Source organism: Nanorana parkeri, unplaced genomic scaffold (assembly GCF_000935625.1).
Source record: "Nanorana parkeri isolate BGI_ZX_2015 unplaced genomic scaffold, ASM93562v1 scaffold444, whole genome shotgun sequence".
NCBI lineage: Eukaryota > Metazoa > Chordata > Amphibia > Anura > Dicroglossidae > Nanorana > Nanorana parkeri.
Window position 1 is genome coordinate 588519 of NW_017306712.1, and position 18787 is coordinate 607305.

The 18787-nt window shown below is 39.0% G+C and overlaps 1 protein-coding gene across 1 annotated transcript in view; it reads right to left on the bottom strand.

Annotated features, from left to right (window-relative positions):
* LOC108790078 (dystrophin-like) overlaps nt 1-18787 on the bottom strand; it is a 703081-nt gene that overhangs the window by 576295 nt on the left and 107999 nt on the right. The window contains exons 3-4 of the mRNA XM_018560268.1: nt 17532-17710; nt 10910-11044 (exon numbers count right to left, since the gene is read on the bottom strand). Of these exons, the coding sequence (XP_018415770.1) occupies nt 10910-11044; nt 17532-17710 (314 nt within the window). The remainder of the gene's footprint in view (nt 1-10909; nt 11045-17531; nt 17711-18787) is intronic.

Genomic DNA, 18787 nt, shown 5'->3' on the forward strand with positions numbered 1-18787 from the left:
TTCAGATAAAAGCAATAGATGATGAGAATCATACTCACAAAGGTCGACATGAATAAAGCATTTGTAAGTGAATACATGGACCAAAGTATAAGCCAGTGACAGCTGCACAGCCAAGCCTGTGTACCAGCAGGGAGGGCTGTGATGATGCGTTTCCGGGGTCACGCCCCCTTCATCAGAATCATCAGAATGAAGGGGGTGTGACCCCGGAAACGCGTCATCACAGCCCTCCCTGCTGGCACACAGGCTTGGTTGTGCATCTGTCACTGGCTTATACTTTGGTCCATGTATTCACTTACAAATGCTTTATTCATATCGACCTTTGTGAGTATGATTCTCATCTTCTATTGCTTTTATCTGAAAAAAACTTGTCTGCACTAGGAAAGGCGCCCCTTGTTTGTGTTTTTTCCCCAGATTTTGCAGTCCCCCTGGCTGGTTTGGGGCAGCATCCTGCAGATTTTTCATCACATCACTCTTTTTCATAAACAGTCCATGTACTTATTTGAACAATTTTATCATTACTGTTTGAGTGGTCCCATTTGGGACTTTTCTGCTTATAATTATCCTGCTTTGCTTGGTGCAAGTGCATACCTAGTAAGCCAGTCACATTCATTTTCACATTTTCAGATGCAATTTTGACACACACATATCTTAGTGCACATTGTTGAAACAGAAGGAAGCAGCATTATGTGGATGTACAAGGCACATGAAGATTAAGACCCGTCTATACACATTAATCATTACAATCAGCTAGCACACTAGGCAGGCACATTATGGAATAGTACCATAACAATTTGTCCCTGCTCATGTTCATTTGCTACAGTAAATCACCACCACTGACTTTTCTGAATTCTTATTTACAGTCAAACAACACAATGCAAAAATGTCAGTGTAGCAAACCAAAGTATTATCAAAATATATTATTTCCATTACCTAATATTAGTAATCTGAAGTTGTATTGGTTAAAACTGTGAATATCATCACTGGTCCTTATACTTTTTAGCTTTATTTTTATATAGCCATTACAATAGGGTCAGATGTATGAGTTTTTTATTTAATAACCTAATTGCTAACAATAGCATCAAACACAGAACAGCAAATAATTGTTTCTGTAAAGCCACGGTATTTCAAGTATTGTGAAGCATTTAAATGATCAAAGTACAATCCTTACAGATAAAAAGTAAATTGCTTCACAAGAAGCAACATAATTAAAATTAGCATTTACAATATAGAAACTAAGAGATATGCATATTTAAAAGGGTTGTGGACAATTAAATATTCATACGTGGAGTGAAGCATGTCAGAACGATTATTAAAAAAAGGGTTCATAATAAGCCAGTTAAATATCTCTGTGAGGCCAGTAAAATTCAGAATAAAATCTGAAATATTTTACATAAAAAATAATCATAGTTATACCTTAAGCAAGGACCATGTAAAACAATATATTACAAGACTTCAACACTACACCAAAGCTATCAAATTACTTGGCTAGCTCACCATGATTCCATATGCTAGTATATAAAAACAAACAAAAAGATTAGAAAAATAAAAGCACATTCATTAATTGTAAACATGATTTTAATAATAATACATCTGCTAAAATCAGCCGTACATTGAATAAAAATGATCCGTACACCGTACATTGGCTGCCTTTGGTCAGGCGAACATGCTCTATCACTGTCTGGTTTTGGTGACAACGGTCCTCGGTACAAATAGAAGGGAGAGTTACCTCGGTGGAGACAAAAACAGCAATAAAAACCTGACAGGGGTTGTAACTCTTCCTCAAACCAAAAAAAGTTTGGGATGTAGAAACACTTTAATAAGGAAACGTGATTTAAAATCCTATCATTCATCTACTATCTACAAACTATTAGCAGCCACATTGTAAATTAAATTTGCATACACGCATTTAAATGTCAAGTAAATGTTTAATGTTTTTTTTGCCATGCAAACCCATGGATACTGAGCTATGTATATTAAACCACATTATGCATAACTATTTGCTACCTCCCAGCAAATTTTTCACAAATTTACTTAGTAATATTTAACAAAACAAATCACAACCTGTAATCAATGCCAATCATTAAAAACCAGCATTCATGTAGTTACATTATAGTGAACAAATGCATTTCAATGTCTTGGCAGTTATCAGAGTTTTCTTTTTATGCCTGATGCCCTGGCAAATGTCAAGCAATTGCCTCTTACTTCTCTTGCTAATACTATGTTATGTAAGCTAAATGGTCAATGAAGAGGTAAGAATCAATTTCCCTTTTGTAATGGCTTTGGTAAATGTGTGGAGATGGGAAATTACCACAAAAAACTGCTGAGAGATTGATGAAGCAGTTCAGTGTTACAACCAACAGGGCACTTGTTTTTAGGTAACTGCATCTAAAACAAATACCAGCTTTGAATGGAGCTACACTATCAATGAAGCATTATACAAAACTATTATGGAGACTGCTGTGGATACTGGCAAAAAAGAATGTTATGGAAACAACGATAAACACAATTTTATTAAACAATTTGATGCTGCTTTCTAGAACAGTGCTGCTTTAGGGTAGCTTTCCAATGTTAGAAATACATAGAAATACTGCCCTTGTTGTGTTGAACATATATTACATTGTATGGCTTATGAAATGTTATTAGCTAAAATTTAATTGGCTTTTAAATGGAGATTTGAGAGTAAGAGCAAATTAAGTTTCATTAGCCTCATATATAATTTGGGGGGAAAAAATATTCACTGAGCTGCCGAAGTGAAATAAGCCTTACATCGGCTAAAATCAGCCATACATCAGCTGCACTTCATGTTCGGCTGAGCCGAAGTGCAGAAGGACTTTGACTCAGGCAATCCCAACATCTGGATCAGCTGAGCCGAAGCTCTAGCAGCTCACTCGCTGCCATTCGCCCCCATTCTCATAGGGGCCGAACGGCAGTGATTGAATAGCTGAATGCTGCCGAGCAGCATTCGGCTTGGCTAATCTCCACGGTACCTACATGGTACTGAGCAGAATAGAAAATCAGTGAAAAAAGTCTACAAAAGAAAGGTTGAAAACATTTTTAAAATGTAAATAAAATGAAAAAATTAAGATAAAAAAACAAAAAAACTATTGGGCCGACACCTATTGATCGACACCTGCTAGAGTCATCTAACAGGTCCCGGCCAATGAATAACAACTGGGCGGAGGTGGCCATGACATCATGGCCGGCTCTGCCCAGTTATTGTTTAATGAGAGTTCAGCGTCCGCAGGTCATTTGGGGGCGCTGATCTGTAATTAAAACTGGGCAGAGCCAGCCATGAGATCACAGCTTGCTCTGCCCAGCTGACATTTGCGGGACGAACGGCTGGTCTTCGGCTGGCTGTTTGCCCCTCTTCGGCTGTCACTTTGGCTCAGCTGAGCCGAAGCATAGAACCTTCGGCTTGGCTGAGCTGCTCGGTCGCCCTTAGCTGCTGTACGGGCTATAGTGAATAGCCCGTACAGCATCCCTTCTGTTCGATTGTTCTGTTTGAAGGGCTCCAGCAGCCGAATAGAGCCGAAGGATCAGCCGAAGCTATGGCTGAATCCTTTGGCTCCTTCGTGAATAACCCCCTTTGTATTCAACAAAAGTTACTCCATTGATGAGAGATACATGGAGGACACCTAAAAATACTTTCATGTTGGCTCTCTTACTTCAATAGTTTCAGTCAATGACTCAAAACAAGAATGCAACTAAGAATTTGAGACTTTCCTGATATCCACAATTGTTTCTGACCTCCACACCTGTTCATGACCTCCATGTCTGTCCCTGATATTTATGCCTGTTCCTTATCTCTATGCCTGTTCCTGATCTCCATGCTCATTCCTAATCTCCATGCCTGTTCCTGATATTCATGCCTGTTCCCAATATCCATGCCTGTCACTGAAACTATTGAAATCAATGGGTCAGCACAGGAACCAAAAAATTATCTTCAGAAAGAGGTCGGAATTGGCAACATTTACATTTCTCCCATGTCTGATTAACTTGAAGAATAACTCCAGGCAGAAATAATCTTAACCCTTGCAGTGGGGCTTCCCCCCACACTGCAATGGTACAGGCCAATACCCTTTAGGGAGCAAAATGGACACTGCATTTCCCTTAAAGCATAATATAACCATAATATAAACATCAAAGGGGGGGATTTATCAAACCTGGAGCAGACAGAAACTGGAGCAGTCGCCCAGCCCAACTAATCAGCTTCTATTTTGAGTTTGTTCAGTTAAGATTTGAAAATTAAACAGAGAAGCTGATTGGTTGCCATGCACTGCTGTTCCAGATTTTGTCTGCTCCAGTTTTGATAAATCCCCCCCCCATGTTTCCGGATGATTCAAAATTGTCAAATTGAATTGAATGGTATAAAGGTGAAGGTTTACCTTTTATACCATGTTTCATATTACACCCATATTTAGGGTATAACATGAAACATGGTGATCGCATTTGCAATGCTTTACTGGCTTCAATGCAAAAAATAGAATGCACATTCTTTTCATTTATGCATATGTGTGCATTTTAATCTTTTTTTGAATGGAATTTTCCTTCAAGTAAAGAAAGCAGGAACCCATTTGATATTAACACATCCATGACCTTCAAATCATATACATAAGCCAGATGGAAGAAAATATGGTGGCAAGACTCTTTGTACAATTACTTTGCAATGTTTCCGGTTCAATTTTTTTTTTTTACAAAGCGTGGACCTTTCTATATTTATAAACAGAGTAGGGAACTACTGTATGCCGTGCAGTATCCCATAATAGCAAGTGAAAGATACATTGGTATCAGGACTATTTACTTGAACAACATTCTCTTATGTTAAAGCCTGTGTTTTCTTTTTTTTTTCTGTTCCTACAAGGTACACACAACATGAACTAAAACACCAATCTTTTTTTAATTTATTTTTTTCATACCAAATAATACAAATTCATTCTAAAAGGTTGTTAAGGGATATGATACATTACAGTTGCACTTAGGTGGTTGAAGCATCTGTAATTGATAAGAATCTTCAATATTGTGATTTGTTAAGTGTAGTAGAGGGGATTCAAAAAAATAGATTTAGGAGTTGATATTCATTTTAAGGATTAAGACTGTATCAGTAATGAACAGAAACAAGTAATATATGGCATACGGGCCTTAGGCATAAGTACTGCCAAGAGCTTGCAAGGTTTTTACTTTGCCATTGATCTGGTTGATGAACCTGGTGCATTCTGCAAAGACAGACATTTCCTCTATTATTAATACCTTACTAAATCCAGTCCTTCTACTGAAATCATAAGTATATTGCTGGGTGATTTGCACATAGAACCCTACTGATTACACTTTTTTGTCCTGCATTGAAGGGTATAAGTCAATCTAGAAGAATGAGTGCATCTAGTGATGGAATGAAACTACTGACACTTGCACTTAAAGCATATCTAACCACAAAACAAAAAAAATAATATATTGCAGCTAACGAGTCCTTAAATGGGGTGACTGAATACGTTTTCCTTTTTTAGGTTTTTCTACTTTATTTTCACCTAGTGATCCAGCCAGTGCCACACTTCCTGTCTTAGGGTTGCTCCACTCTTTGAAGAAGCAATGGAGCCACCATTGGAGAGTAGCATTGTCAACCTGTGTTCAGGGTTCATATTTAGATGGACTTGAAGGAAACATTACAGTTGATCTCCATCTAAAACTTTTTTTGCAGTTACAGCACCAGGCTTTTTTGTGATAAAGGTTTTACATAAATAAATACAAACTAACGATTGTAAGCCGCCATATCAGTGTTAAATGGTTTGTCTCAACCCTCTCTGCCACTTTTGTTGGACAGCTTGGTCTGTTAAAGGAAGTTGAAACATAACAGGTTTACTGGCTGGAGCACCAGGTGAAAATAATGGAAACAAAGCCTAAAAAAAAGTATGCAGCCACCACATCTAAGAATCAGTTAGCTGTTATATATTAATTGTTTGATTTTGGGTTCAGATGCACTAACTCTTACCCTAAACACATAGACCTATTATTTACAGCTAAAGACAGCACCATCTTAGCATCTGTTGGAAGTTGCCATGATATTGATCATGTGATTAGCTATGATGTCATCAACTTGAGGGGTTGTGTCAGGATGGCATCAGAAGAGAACCTATGGCTGAAGATCAAGGGTCATTGGTAGCTGCGTATGTGATTGTGAATGTTTGTGCAAATACACAGATTTATGTGGGATATTGCATTGGTACATGGACGCACAGGCATGCATGCCTAATCCCAGCCTTAGCACCAGAAGGGCTTTTTTAAGGAGCAGAACTGAGTTAGAAATTTGCTAGAAGATCTTCAGATGCTTTCTTGCAACTGAACTTAAACTTGTTTCTGAGATCTGCCTGTTGCTGATCTGGCCTTCCCTTTGACTTTGTCTCTATTCTGCACTTAAATTATTGACTCTGCTTGTCTTTGGACCTGCTGATACTTGCTTACTCATTGCTGCCCCAACATGTTCCCAACTCTGTCTTTGTTTGCCTGCCCATCACTAAACTGTCTGTTCTTGTACTTTTTCTGCTTTACCTTTCCACGACTTGTATCTGCTGAGTAAGCAGTCTGACCTCAGCCTCTCTTCTGATAACAAATTTGCCTTCTACCCTGCTTGCTGTCTGTCTTCACAGCTGCTGACGACTGCTTATTTTAGACTATGCTTACTGCCTGCCAGGTGTTCCTGTCTGCCTGCCAGTTGTCATTCCAGTCTGCTTCACTGAGATGAAATGGATGCTCTTGGCTGCTCCATTGCCATTCACATGACTGAATGCAGGTGTAAGGATCACATGCTACTGCTAATGGGGCTTAGGGTACAGACATTTAAGGTGCCCATACACTGCACGATTCTCGTAGAGAATCGCAGGAAATCCCGCGATTGTACGATAATCGTGCAGTAGAACCGAAGGGGTCCTGGGTCCGAAGCTAGCCGAAGGATCGGCCGAAGCTTGTTCCCTGAGGGGGTGTCCTGAAGAGAGTAGTGCTGATGTCATGATACCAATGCCAATCTCTGCCTCTCCAAAGAATGTCCATTGATTGAGAATATCAGGAGATGAAGAGGAACCAACACATTATGTGACCAAAAGACATCAAAACAAAAGACGTGCCCACTTGATGGAGAGCAAGGAACTAAGAACTGAGCTCAGAATTGAGCTTTAATGTGGCTAGGTTCAGAATGCATTCAGTATTACATGCAACATTAACCTGAAAATCTAGGCACAGAAAGATTTGGTGTGCATGTGTGACATAATGTAATCTACTACATATCACAGTAATCTCTTCTTTTACAAAGATTAAAAAAAAAACAGCATTTTATACTAACTAAAACAAAAATCCACCTATCTGTTTCACAACTCAGATACCCAACAATCCTTTCAGGTAGGAATCTTGTTCATTGTAGTGCCACTGCCATTTATACACCAACAAGGTTTTGGCTGGTCTGTTTCCTTAACCAAACTAGCCATTAATTGTATCAAACTAATTTTCTCCACAAATTAAAAATGTTTGAAAATCCGGTGAAGCAAAATTGGTAATATGGACCATGAACTGCTACAGTTATAGCTGTCTTCCAGGCAAGCAATACCCTAATTCAAAAGAAAGTTCAACCTTCTAACCTTTATCATAGCAGCAGTGCCTGTTGAAGATATTTGTCACTCTAAGCCAGCTATCTGTGCACTGGGTGACCAATCTCCTCAACAAACCCCATCCAGCTTTAATCAGTCTACAGATCTGCTGTGTGCACCCACATGAGTTAGGGTACCCTGAAGACTTATCTACCCTGCCCCTCTGGAAGAAAAAGACCTGTAATCCAGGCAAAGACATCGATTAAAATAAGTTTTTTCCTCTACAAGAGAAAGGTTAGAAATAAATAAAGGTGGAGGTAAGATGTACAATTAATGAGCATAGTAAGAAAAGGTGATAGAGTGGGGCAACAAAAGGCTAAAGGGTTCAGGGTCATGGTTATTTAATTTTTCAAATATGTATCTTTCTTAATTTCTAATATATGAATTCACTCTTTGGGGTTGATTTACTAACCTTTTAAACACACCACGAACGTGTATACACCTCTGTAGTGTGTTCCCTCCCAGCATGGTCTATGGGAGGAATCGAAACACCTTTGTAGTGTGTACACACCCAGCAGGTGTGTTGTTCAAAGCCCTGCAATGAATTGCAAGGTAATGTGGTGTAAATTAGCTCTATGTTATGTTGCTTGCGTTGATGAATGCAGGAATGTAAATGCATGAGCTAACCATTTTTGTCTAAACTGTGAAGCAGCATTATATATGCATCATGTGCATGATTTTTCCATATATGGCATTAGTGGAAATATGCTTTTAGAGACTTTTTGGTTGATAAATACGTTTTGCTGTGTGAAAATCACACACACCTGGTGTGTGTGTGTGTTTAGGTTAGTAAATCAACCCCTTTGAGTCATGATCAACAGGTTTGTGCTTCTACAGTAGCAAAAGCATGAAAGGTAAGTAAAAACAGTCTATCACTACGTAAAAGACTTGTACCGTATATACTCGAGTATAAGCCGTCCCGAATATAAGCCGAGGTACCTAATTTTAGCCAAAAAAACTGGGAAAAAGTATTGACCCGAATATAAGCCGAGGGTGGGAAATGAGGCAGCTACTGGTAGATAGATACCAATAAAATTACATTAATATTTATTTAAAAGAAAAATAACCTAGCTCTGTAAGTGGAAAAGGGGGTACAGGGCTACATATCATGTACTACGGATCATTTAACCCATTCATATTAGCAGAGGATAATTGTAAATCTATTGTTCAGTGCACTCTATATGTAGTATATAGTACATGTACATATAGAGTGCCTGCAACAATACATTTACAATGATCCTCTGCTAACATGAATGGGTTAAATGATCCATAGTACAGGGCTACATACAGATCATTTAATACATTCATGTTAGTATAATTGTAAATGTATTGTCTGCACTGTATTAGCAGTATATACTCTATATAGAGTATATACTGCTAATACAGTGCAGACAATACATTTACAATTATACTAACATGAATGTATTAAATGATCTGTATGTAGCCCTGTACTATGGATCATTTAACCCATTCATGTTAGCAGAGGATCATTGTAAATGTATTGTTGCAGGCACTCTATATGTACATGTACTATATACTACATATAGAGTGCACTGAACAATAGATTTACAATTATCCTCTGCTAATATGAATGGGTTAAATGATCCGTAGTACATGATATGTAGCCCTGTACCCCCTTTTCCACTTACAGAGCTAGGTTATTTTTCTTTTAAATAAATATTAATGTAATTTTATTGGTATCTATCTACCAGTAGCTGCCTCATTTCCCACCCTCGGCTTATATTCGGGTCAATACTTTTTCCCAGTTTTTTTGGCTAAAATTAGGTACCTCGGCTTATATTCGGGACGGCTTATACTCGAGTATATACGGTATATTGCTTCCTGTTTTTACTGCTGGATACACTGTTTAGTATGCAGCAAAATGACAACAAACTAAGGGGGTTGTTAGATAGAAAAAACTGTGCTAGGAATCAAAACACTCTAAGAGCAGCTGTGCTTAATAGGTGAGTACACCCAAAATAGGTAAAAAGGTTTTATATATATCAACAAAGCGCTAATTGTTCATCTGAAATATGGTGAGCAATAGGAGTCGGTGAGTGTGCCAGATCTTATCTTTGAGCACGGTGGAGACTGGAGAGCACTGATTCACTAATTGTTCATGCATTCACGGACGTGGTGTTGATGATATATGTGAGGCTATATCTTTAGGAATATAATTTTTGAGTTTGAAGCGCAGTGCTATTTTCTTTTTTCCTAAACTAAGGGGGATATTCACTAAAGAGCCAAAAGATCAGGCTGATCCTTCGGCTCTCTTTGGATGACGGAGCCCTTCGGTTCAGTCGATTCACAATAGCCCGTACAGCAGCCGAAGGCTCGACTGAGCCGAAGTGGCAGCCAAAGAGTGGAGAAAGGTCAGCCAAAGCCCACCGATCTTCATGCAAATGACAGCTGGGCAAAGCCAGTCGTGATCTCACACCTCACTCCGCCCAGTTGTTATGACAGATCATCGTCCCCAAATGACCTGGGGATGCTGATCTGTCATTAAACAACAGCTGGGCGGAGCCAGCCATGACATCATGGACTGCTCTGCTCAGTTGTTATTCATTGGCTAGAAGACTCTTGCAGGTGCTGATCAATAGGAAACAGTTTGGCAGAGCTAGCTGTTACTGCTAGCTGCACCCAATTGTTTTACTTTTACCGGCATCTTTGCCAGTGTTTTTTTATTGTTTTTTTCTTCTTTTTTCTACACTATTTTAAAATTTCTTATTTATTTACATTTTTAAAACTATTTTTCAACTCTTTTTTTTTTCATTTCATTCTTTTTATATTCTGCTCAGTGCTTAGAGGTACCAAGCAGAATAGCCACGGCCCGTTGGCGGCATTTGACTATTCACTCACTGCTGTTCGGCCCCTATGAGAATAGGCAGAGGCAGCAAGTGAGCTTCAGGAGCTTCAGCTCAGCTGAACCAGATGCACTTCAGCTCAGCCAAACATGTAGAGCAGAGCATTCAGAGCATGTTTCAGCTGACCGAAGGCAGCCGATGTTCAGCTGATTTCAGCCGAAGTACGGCTGAAATCATCCATACTGAGCCAGAGTGAATAGCTGAACGTCAGTCAGCTCACTTCACTTCGGCTGGGATATTCACTCGGCTCCCTTTGGCAGCTTTGTGATTAACCCCCTAAGCATTAGTGGAAGAATACAAGCACACCTTTTAAAAAAAATCATGATCATGCAGATTAGCTTACAGTAATACACAACAAATAAGACAACATGCAAAAGCGTGTTAAAACTGTTTCTATAAGAAAACATTTTAACAGACCTGTGGAGGGAACTGTCTCCCTTTTTGGTCAGGGTACATGACATAAGCAGCTTGCGTGTAGGCATAGCTTTTGAAGCGAGGTTTAGGAGGAGGTGAAGGAGTGTGCACACGTCCCTGTGCTACATTGACAGTGATCTGAGAAGAAGAGAGGACAACGTCACATACAGATGGTTAATTTTTTTAGTGCTAAAACATCTCACATGTCACCAGTAAACATATAGTATTTATTTTAAGAAAGTATGAATTTGCTATGTTGTTTATGGCTCTTAAAGGTATTTTCCATTTAAGTGTAAATTCCTCTAAAAAAGAAGTGTGATCTAACTCTCACAGCCTTGAAAACAACTGTAACACCTTTCTAACAGCTGCTGTTTGCACCCCCTGGTAAGCTATATGTGATGATAATGAGATTTGAGCCTATTAATGTTAATATAACATTTTCTTCTCCCCCAGCTTAGAACAAATGCAGTCTATAAAAAAGTGTGGGTGACCTTAGGATGCCCTCGCTTTGCCAGGTCTCTTCAAATTCTAAAAAAACAGAGATCTTTTAATCTGGCCTGTGTTCTCTATTTCCCCAGCACTAATTACCTAAGTGAGGTGTCCATTTAGGCCTTTAACCTTTCTATGATGGCCCCTAATGAGTCAACCAAGCATTTGATAGGTTTAGATAAAAACCAGAGGGCACAGTAAGGATAGTGACCCAAGTGACCTTGCATTCACATTCAGTCATAAAACTGTTACATTATCAACCCAATTTCATAATTTGGAAATGGAAAGTGATATTGCAAATCTAATGCCACAAATAGCTGTGTCCCATCAAGAAAAAACTCACGCATACCAAGAATGAAAAGATTATGGTAGTCTGAGCTGTAACAAGCTGTATTACACCTCCTTAGCTAGCCATAGGCCATACACCTACCAAATTTAGACTTGATTAGAAGCCAATTTAATGAAACCCAATAATTCATAGCCTATTTAGGATTAGCTCATGATCGTAGAGAAATATGATTATTAAAATGAACATTAACCATTTGGGAGGAGCAGAGGAGGACATCATGCTCCCCTCCCCAGCCCTGCCTTGAGCACTGTAACACCCCCTAGAGGGCTTACAAAAAGATGCTGCAGAGACAGCTTGAGAGGCTCTTGTTTTAACATCAAGAAGAGGGACTCCTGCAACATCAAGAAGTTCATAACATCCCAGAAGAGTTCCCCTTCAATATCTGGAAATCATCTATGCATGCCTTGCTTGTAGAAGAGCCATTCAGACCCATCTTTTGTTTATTGAACTGGACTTTGTCAGAGCTCATAAACCCAGGACTGTATTATTGTAATACTGTAAAGTATTCTTTTTATTCATTTTTATTTTACTGTTATATATTTGTCTCTCCTTATTAATGTATTTTTCTGTATATTTTTCTGCGTTTCTTTTATTAAAGGCTAATCTTAAAAATCCTTAAACTTATCTCTACACTCTAAATAGGAACTTAAAGTATCCTTGCCTCTTTGAACAGCAGTACTCTATAGTGAAACCTGTCATATTCCTGTCAGAGAGGACAGTGGTAGCATAGGCTTTATTTAACATTATTGAATTGTCACAGCACTTGCTGAGATCAGTCCGTGCGTCCGTTAAACACATGTGGTGGCAGCGATAACTTATGTGAGTAATAGGTTAACTGTGGAGTTAACCAACCCTAGTGATGATCGCTCTTGGTCTGTTGGCCTGAGATTGTGGTCCCATGAGCTTGGAAATCTCTGTGCAGGGTGAGGCTGAGAGTGATCGCTACGTCCTTATGAAGTCTTGCTCGGTTCAGAACTGCATATGGTCACAGGTGATTGACGTGCATTGCATCCGTCACACTATGACTGCTTTCAAGAGAAACTCTTATTAGTGTCTGCTAGGGATGATTGAATCTGCCAGGGTTTGGTTTGCAAACAGTTTCATACTTCTTGCTCAAAGTTTAAATTGCACAAAAGCCATTAAAGCCTGAGGTGTGAGGAGTGAATCTTGTTTTTTGCTTATGTTTTTTGTGAATTACAATGGGAAGTGCATTAGTGACCATAACACGGCCCTGTGAATTGTTCCATTAAAGCACTTTGTGACCTTCTGTAACATAAGGGCCAACATTTTCAGTGTGTTGCTTTCTAGAAGGTAGTGGTTTATGTAGAACTAGGTGCAGCATTAACAAAGGAAACCACCTATGAGAAGTTATATTATATGTACAGTGATTTCTATGCACAAGCGTCAACAGACACTTATATTATATGATCTTTATTATGTTTAGGGACTGTTTTGTGTTTTCACATTGCATTAGCATTGTGTACATATTTAATTTCACTATTTTATGTATGTTTGTTTATATGTTCACATTTGTGAATCACTGTTTACATTTGATGTGTGCTTTCCAGCTTATAGCAATTGTGGCTTCTATTCCTAAAGACCTAGTTTTTAACAACCATACATTTAACCAGTTGAAGTCCGCGGTGTTAAACCCCCTCCCCATCCAGGCCATTTTTCAGTATTCAGCGCTGCAGTACTTTGACTGACATTTATTCCATCATGCAACGCTGTACTGAAATGCATTTTTTACCATTTTTTAGGGACGCATAGAGCTTTCTTTTGGTGGTATGTAATCACCACAGGGATTTTTATTTTTTACTATATTAAGGAAAAAATTACCGAAATTGTAAAAAGAAAACAGTTTCCCCTATATTAAATGATAAAATATTTATTATTACCCAATTTTTGGGTAAAATATAAAAGACAGGGTCACATCGGGTAAAAAGACACCAAACATGTCAAGCCTTAAAATTGTGCACGCGTGCAAAACCTTAAAAAACTATAATACACAAAATTGGCCATAGGTGACGCTTTATAAGCTTTTACCGCTCATCAGTTTAGTGTTATCAGTGATTGATGGCCCTAAAATGATTTCTCTCACTGCGACATTCGTGGCGATATGTAACGTATGTAGCGCAATTGTCGTTTCCGCGCGCTGGTGCACCGGACCCCTAATGTCACCTGGGGACCCCAAAAGAAGCTGATGAAGCAGAGATCTGCTTCATCAGCTTCTTTTCTCTGGCTCTAGCAGCCAGATGACTGACAGGTGAATGCGGAAGTGATGTAATACACATCACTTCTGCATTCACAGAACGGAGGGAGATCAGCGAGGAGCTGAGCTCCCTCCCTCTTCCTCCTGACGCCCTCCCGAGCCGGTCCTGGGCCGCAGATGGGGCAGCGGATCCCGGGATTGAATGTGAGGGGTTAGGAGGGGGGCGGTGGCAGCAGTCGAGGGGGGTCACGCAGCCAGCAGATATACACGATCGGCAGGCTATAGAGCCGCCGATCGCGTATATGTTAAACAGCCTGTAACGGTTTTTTCTGCCCGTGCATGCGCTAGGAGGCGCGCAAGCAGAAAAAAATGCCGTCTGGAGACGGCAATCCGCCAATGCGACTGGTTAAGGAAGCAGTGCTGTAAACCAGGCATTGAAGATGCTGCTGATCTGGTCAGGCAAGATCATGTGTAGTAATGGGTCAAATCTGCTGGTAGCTCTTGGCTGAGGCAAGCACAGATTCCTTGCTTGACTCAAGTAGTAAACCTGGTAGTTCAATGCTCCCTAAGTTACTACCAAGGCTTGGTGGATGCTGGATAAGCCCAGCAAACTGTGCACATTTGGCAGAAGTGCAGTGCTGAAGCGACTCTCCCAGCAAAAGGGTTCTGTCATGGAGTACTTGTGCACAGATGTTAGGTGAGGCTTGTGCCTTTTCTACCTTCAGGATGTGTGTGCCAATTTAACTCCCTTTGAGTAAGTGAGAAAAAGAGTCCGTCATTATTAAGCAGTCATCAGTGACACCGTCCCTATTGTCTGCCGGCTGGAACACATGCTCTTTGGGCTTAGGGACAGTGCTGACTTCACAGGGCCAGGAGGACTAAGTGGAGGAGGAAGGGATGCCATTTTCATAATACCAGCGGAGCAGTTCCAAACTCCGCAGGGGGAGTAGATATGGTTAAAAAAGGCAAGAGCACATAGGCCAGACCTGCTCTCTTTCATGTATTTCCAGCCCTGTAATCCAGATGAAGGAAGAGAAGGAGGAGGAGGGTGTTGGTACAGGAGAAGAGAAGGAAGGGGCATTCCATCCATAGTAAACCCTAGCAATTGCTGTTGGGAGTGGGAGCAGCCAGAGAACACTACAGGAATCAGAATCTTTAGCAAAGTAGTAAGAGTTCCTTCATGTTCCTGTGCTTTTAGAACTATCCCGCATAGATAAAATCAAAAACTATGACCATTACAGGGTGGCCATCCACTTGACTCGAATTCCAAAATGGCAGGATTCATCCCAATAAGGAGAAGGAAGCTAAAATGCATCACTGCAACAAAGTTCTATCAAAGTCCTTGTGCAGAGCCTTTGCCGATTGCAGCAAACATGTGTCTGCTACCTGCTTCACAACCCATGGCAGCAGGGAGCAGCAGTAACACAGCCACCGGTCACAACAGCCAAGCCTAGCCCCAGATAGCACTCACAAGCACCAATTGCCCTTGGGTATATCACCTCCAGCTCGGATACCTACAACATCAGAAGTAAAGACAACATAGACTACTGGGTGTCCAATATGGATCAGTGGCTGAAACATGCATAATGTGTGCTAAAGCTGCTTACCCACCCTGCTGCAAGTGTTATTAGAAAGGGAGTTAATCACAGCTGGTGGGATGGTGCATGATAGGTGCATCTGCTTGTCCGCAGACTGCCTGACCTTTATCAAAATGAACCAGGCATAGATCTCACATTCCAACAATTAGCTCAAGAATGCTGCTGAGCCTTTCTGACAGAGCATGTATTATTAAAATAAGGAACACACACATTTGATGCAGTCTGAAACCCAGAAATTTGCCCTGTTTGGCCAAATTGCCCGTGAATCCAATAGAGGTGTATTTGAACACTAATGTTCATCACAAGGAAAGTTGTGCAGAGCAACAAATCTTTCCTGCTGCCAAGTCGTTTTTTGCCTCTCACAGCAGCTTTAGCTACTAAAAAGTTATTTATACTAATACAAATAAATGTATTAGGTTACCTAGTAAGTTAGTTATTAGGTTAGTGTTTTAATTGAGGCAGCTTATTAAAAAGTAGTAGATTAATTATTTAATATTGCTTTTAGGATGGCTCAATCATACGTGAATGATGCTGGAACTAAAACACTGTGTAGGAAAATATACACACTTATTTATTAACCATATAGCACAGATGTTTGTATCCAAATCTATTTAAATGTAGGGTTTATTTATTCAAGATAAATAGAATAAAAAAAATCAAATTCCAAATGATATTAGTTATGCAAAATATGTTATGCAATAAACAAAATAAAACTACATTTTTCCTTTTTAACCTTTTCTCTACTTATTATAGCAAATATATTCAGGGTATTTTAAAAAATCTGAAATCAACTGGTGCATATCAAAGATTTAGAATTTGGTCTGGTAATGTACAGTAGGTATTGATGACCTTTGGTAAGGGGTGATCTATAATACAGATGCCATATGTACACGTATACATACATACATACACACTGTATATATATATTTTTTGCTTAACTGTGCAATAGGATACAGTAAAATAAATGTTATAGCATGTAATAATGGGTTTCATAAATTTAAACAGATGAAAAAAGAAATATGGGAGCTGCCTTTGCTGAATTGTTTCTAATGACTCAGGCTCAGGGCTGCCATCCTGACCCTGCCTTCAATACCTAGTTAATAACTGACCAGGAAGACACATAAATGAAAGGATTTAAGACTTTTTAGATGCAATCACTGCATGTATTTAGTGAGTAAGGATGATATCCCATAGGGTATGTGTCTGCTAATCAGCAATAGCAACTATTATGTTAAATACCCATAAAATACTTAGACAAGTGTGATATAGTTAGTGAAAAAAATCTACCCTTCATATGAAAGGTTACACATGAAGTGTAATTTAGATTTTACCATCAGGGCTAGATTCAGTACATTAGAGTAAATGGGAGAGACACTTTAAATAACCCAATTTAACAAAATTGGTTTTCTAACCAAGATGGTCACAAACTAAGCATAACATTACCACAGCAGATTTTGATGTTCTGTGGATCCTGCCAGTAGATCTGCTATTTTTCAATTTTCTTTAACAGGTCAATCTGTCTAGCAAAAGTGGCAGTTACAGGAGTTATGAAGTAGGACTACATTGTATTTGTAATTTGTTTTTGTTTTGCAGATAGCTACACTTTAACCAGGTTATAGAAAATAGACATATTAAATAAACATACATAAAACAATGGCTTATACACTTTTCACATTCTCTTCAGATTAAAATCTGTACTTGGTAAAAAAAGGGACAAAAATGAGCCAAAAAGGGTTAAAAAGCTTGTTGACAGCCAAATTCTCAGCTAGTAATGAAAAGAAGACATGTGCACATTATGATTTACTAAGTACACCAGTGTTGGATCTGTAGTTGAAAAATGAAGACTATTTTAGAAGGAAGTTAAAACAAGGGAGTAGAGCCATACAAAATATATTCAATTTCAATCTCTTACAGTGTGTTTCTATTTCTTAAATAGTATTGGTGATACTTTAATAGTTTTAAACAAAATAACCATACTTGCTGAGAGAAATGACGCTGGTCAAAATGTCTAATATGCTCTTCTGGAGTAACTATTTGGCGAGGTAAGGTGTCCAATTCCCGTAGGGATTCAATGGAGACTTTTTGTGGCAGGACTTGGAAGAGTGATGTAACATACATTAAAATGGACTTCTTGTCAGGATGAGCTGTTGCAATATCTGGGAATGAGAAAAAAAACATAGATGTATATCATTCACTGTAAATTATGCACATTAAATGTACCTAAAATCAGCTTCCAACCATGCAGGCAGACTAATGAGCAGAAGCCCGGCCTTTCCAGCACCCTCCTGGGACTAATTAGAGCTCTATAATAATCTGTAAACTTTTCTGTAGATGTAGCATACCAATGAGTAAAATCTCAGTGTAAAAATGGTAATGATTTCTCATTTAAGCACATTTCAAATCATCATACACTTTATTGTACAATAGAAAGACATAATTCAAGATTTATTGGACTGCAGTATTCAGAGAGAACAAAACTATGCATTAACATTTATGTGGTACTGAGCTCAACTCAGTATACCTATTACCAATATGCATAGATTTTAGAAATAAAACACTAAGCAGACTTATATTGTTGCTTTGCTTTTCTAGGTAGCTTAAGAATGATGCATATTATACATTACAGTCTAGTTGAATGTGATTAACTACCACTAGCTATCTATAGGTATTATATAGTCAAAAAGTTAAAAGGTTACACAAGAGGTAGTATCCATATCTAGTTGGTTGGTTTAAAAACTAACTGTTATAAAGCTGAACTTTGGGCACATAAACTTTCATCAAATATATTCCTCAATAGCGGCAAGGGATATAAATCCATTTTGTGTGTACCACATGCCTTTGTAAACTCAGATATAACCAAAAAAGTTAAGTTTTCAAGACCTATATATACAAACACAAACAGTATCTGATTATGTAAACAAGGAATGCTATTGGGTACTTTCCAGAGATGATGAGAGGGGAATGGAACTTTAAGCCAGTGCATTTGAACCTTCTGACAAGCAAAGTGTGGGGCAGCCTATGATCAGGCCCATTGACATGTGTATAGAGGGTATTCACAAAGCTGCTAAAGGCAGTCGAGTGAATAACCAAGCCGAAGTGAACAGAGCCGAACGCTGTTCGGCTATTCACTATAGCTCAGTACATCAGCTTGCTTCGGCTGGCTTCAGTTCAGCCGAATATGCTCAGCATGTTTGACTGAGCCGAAGTGAAGAACATGTTCAGCATCTGGATCG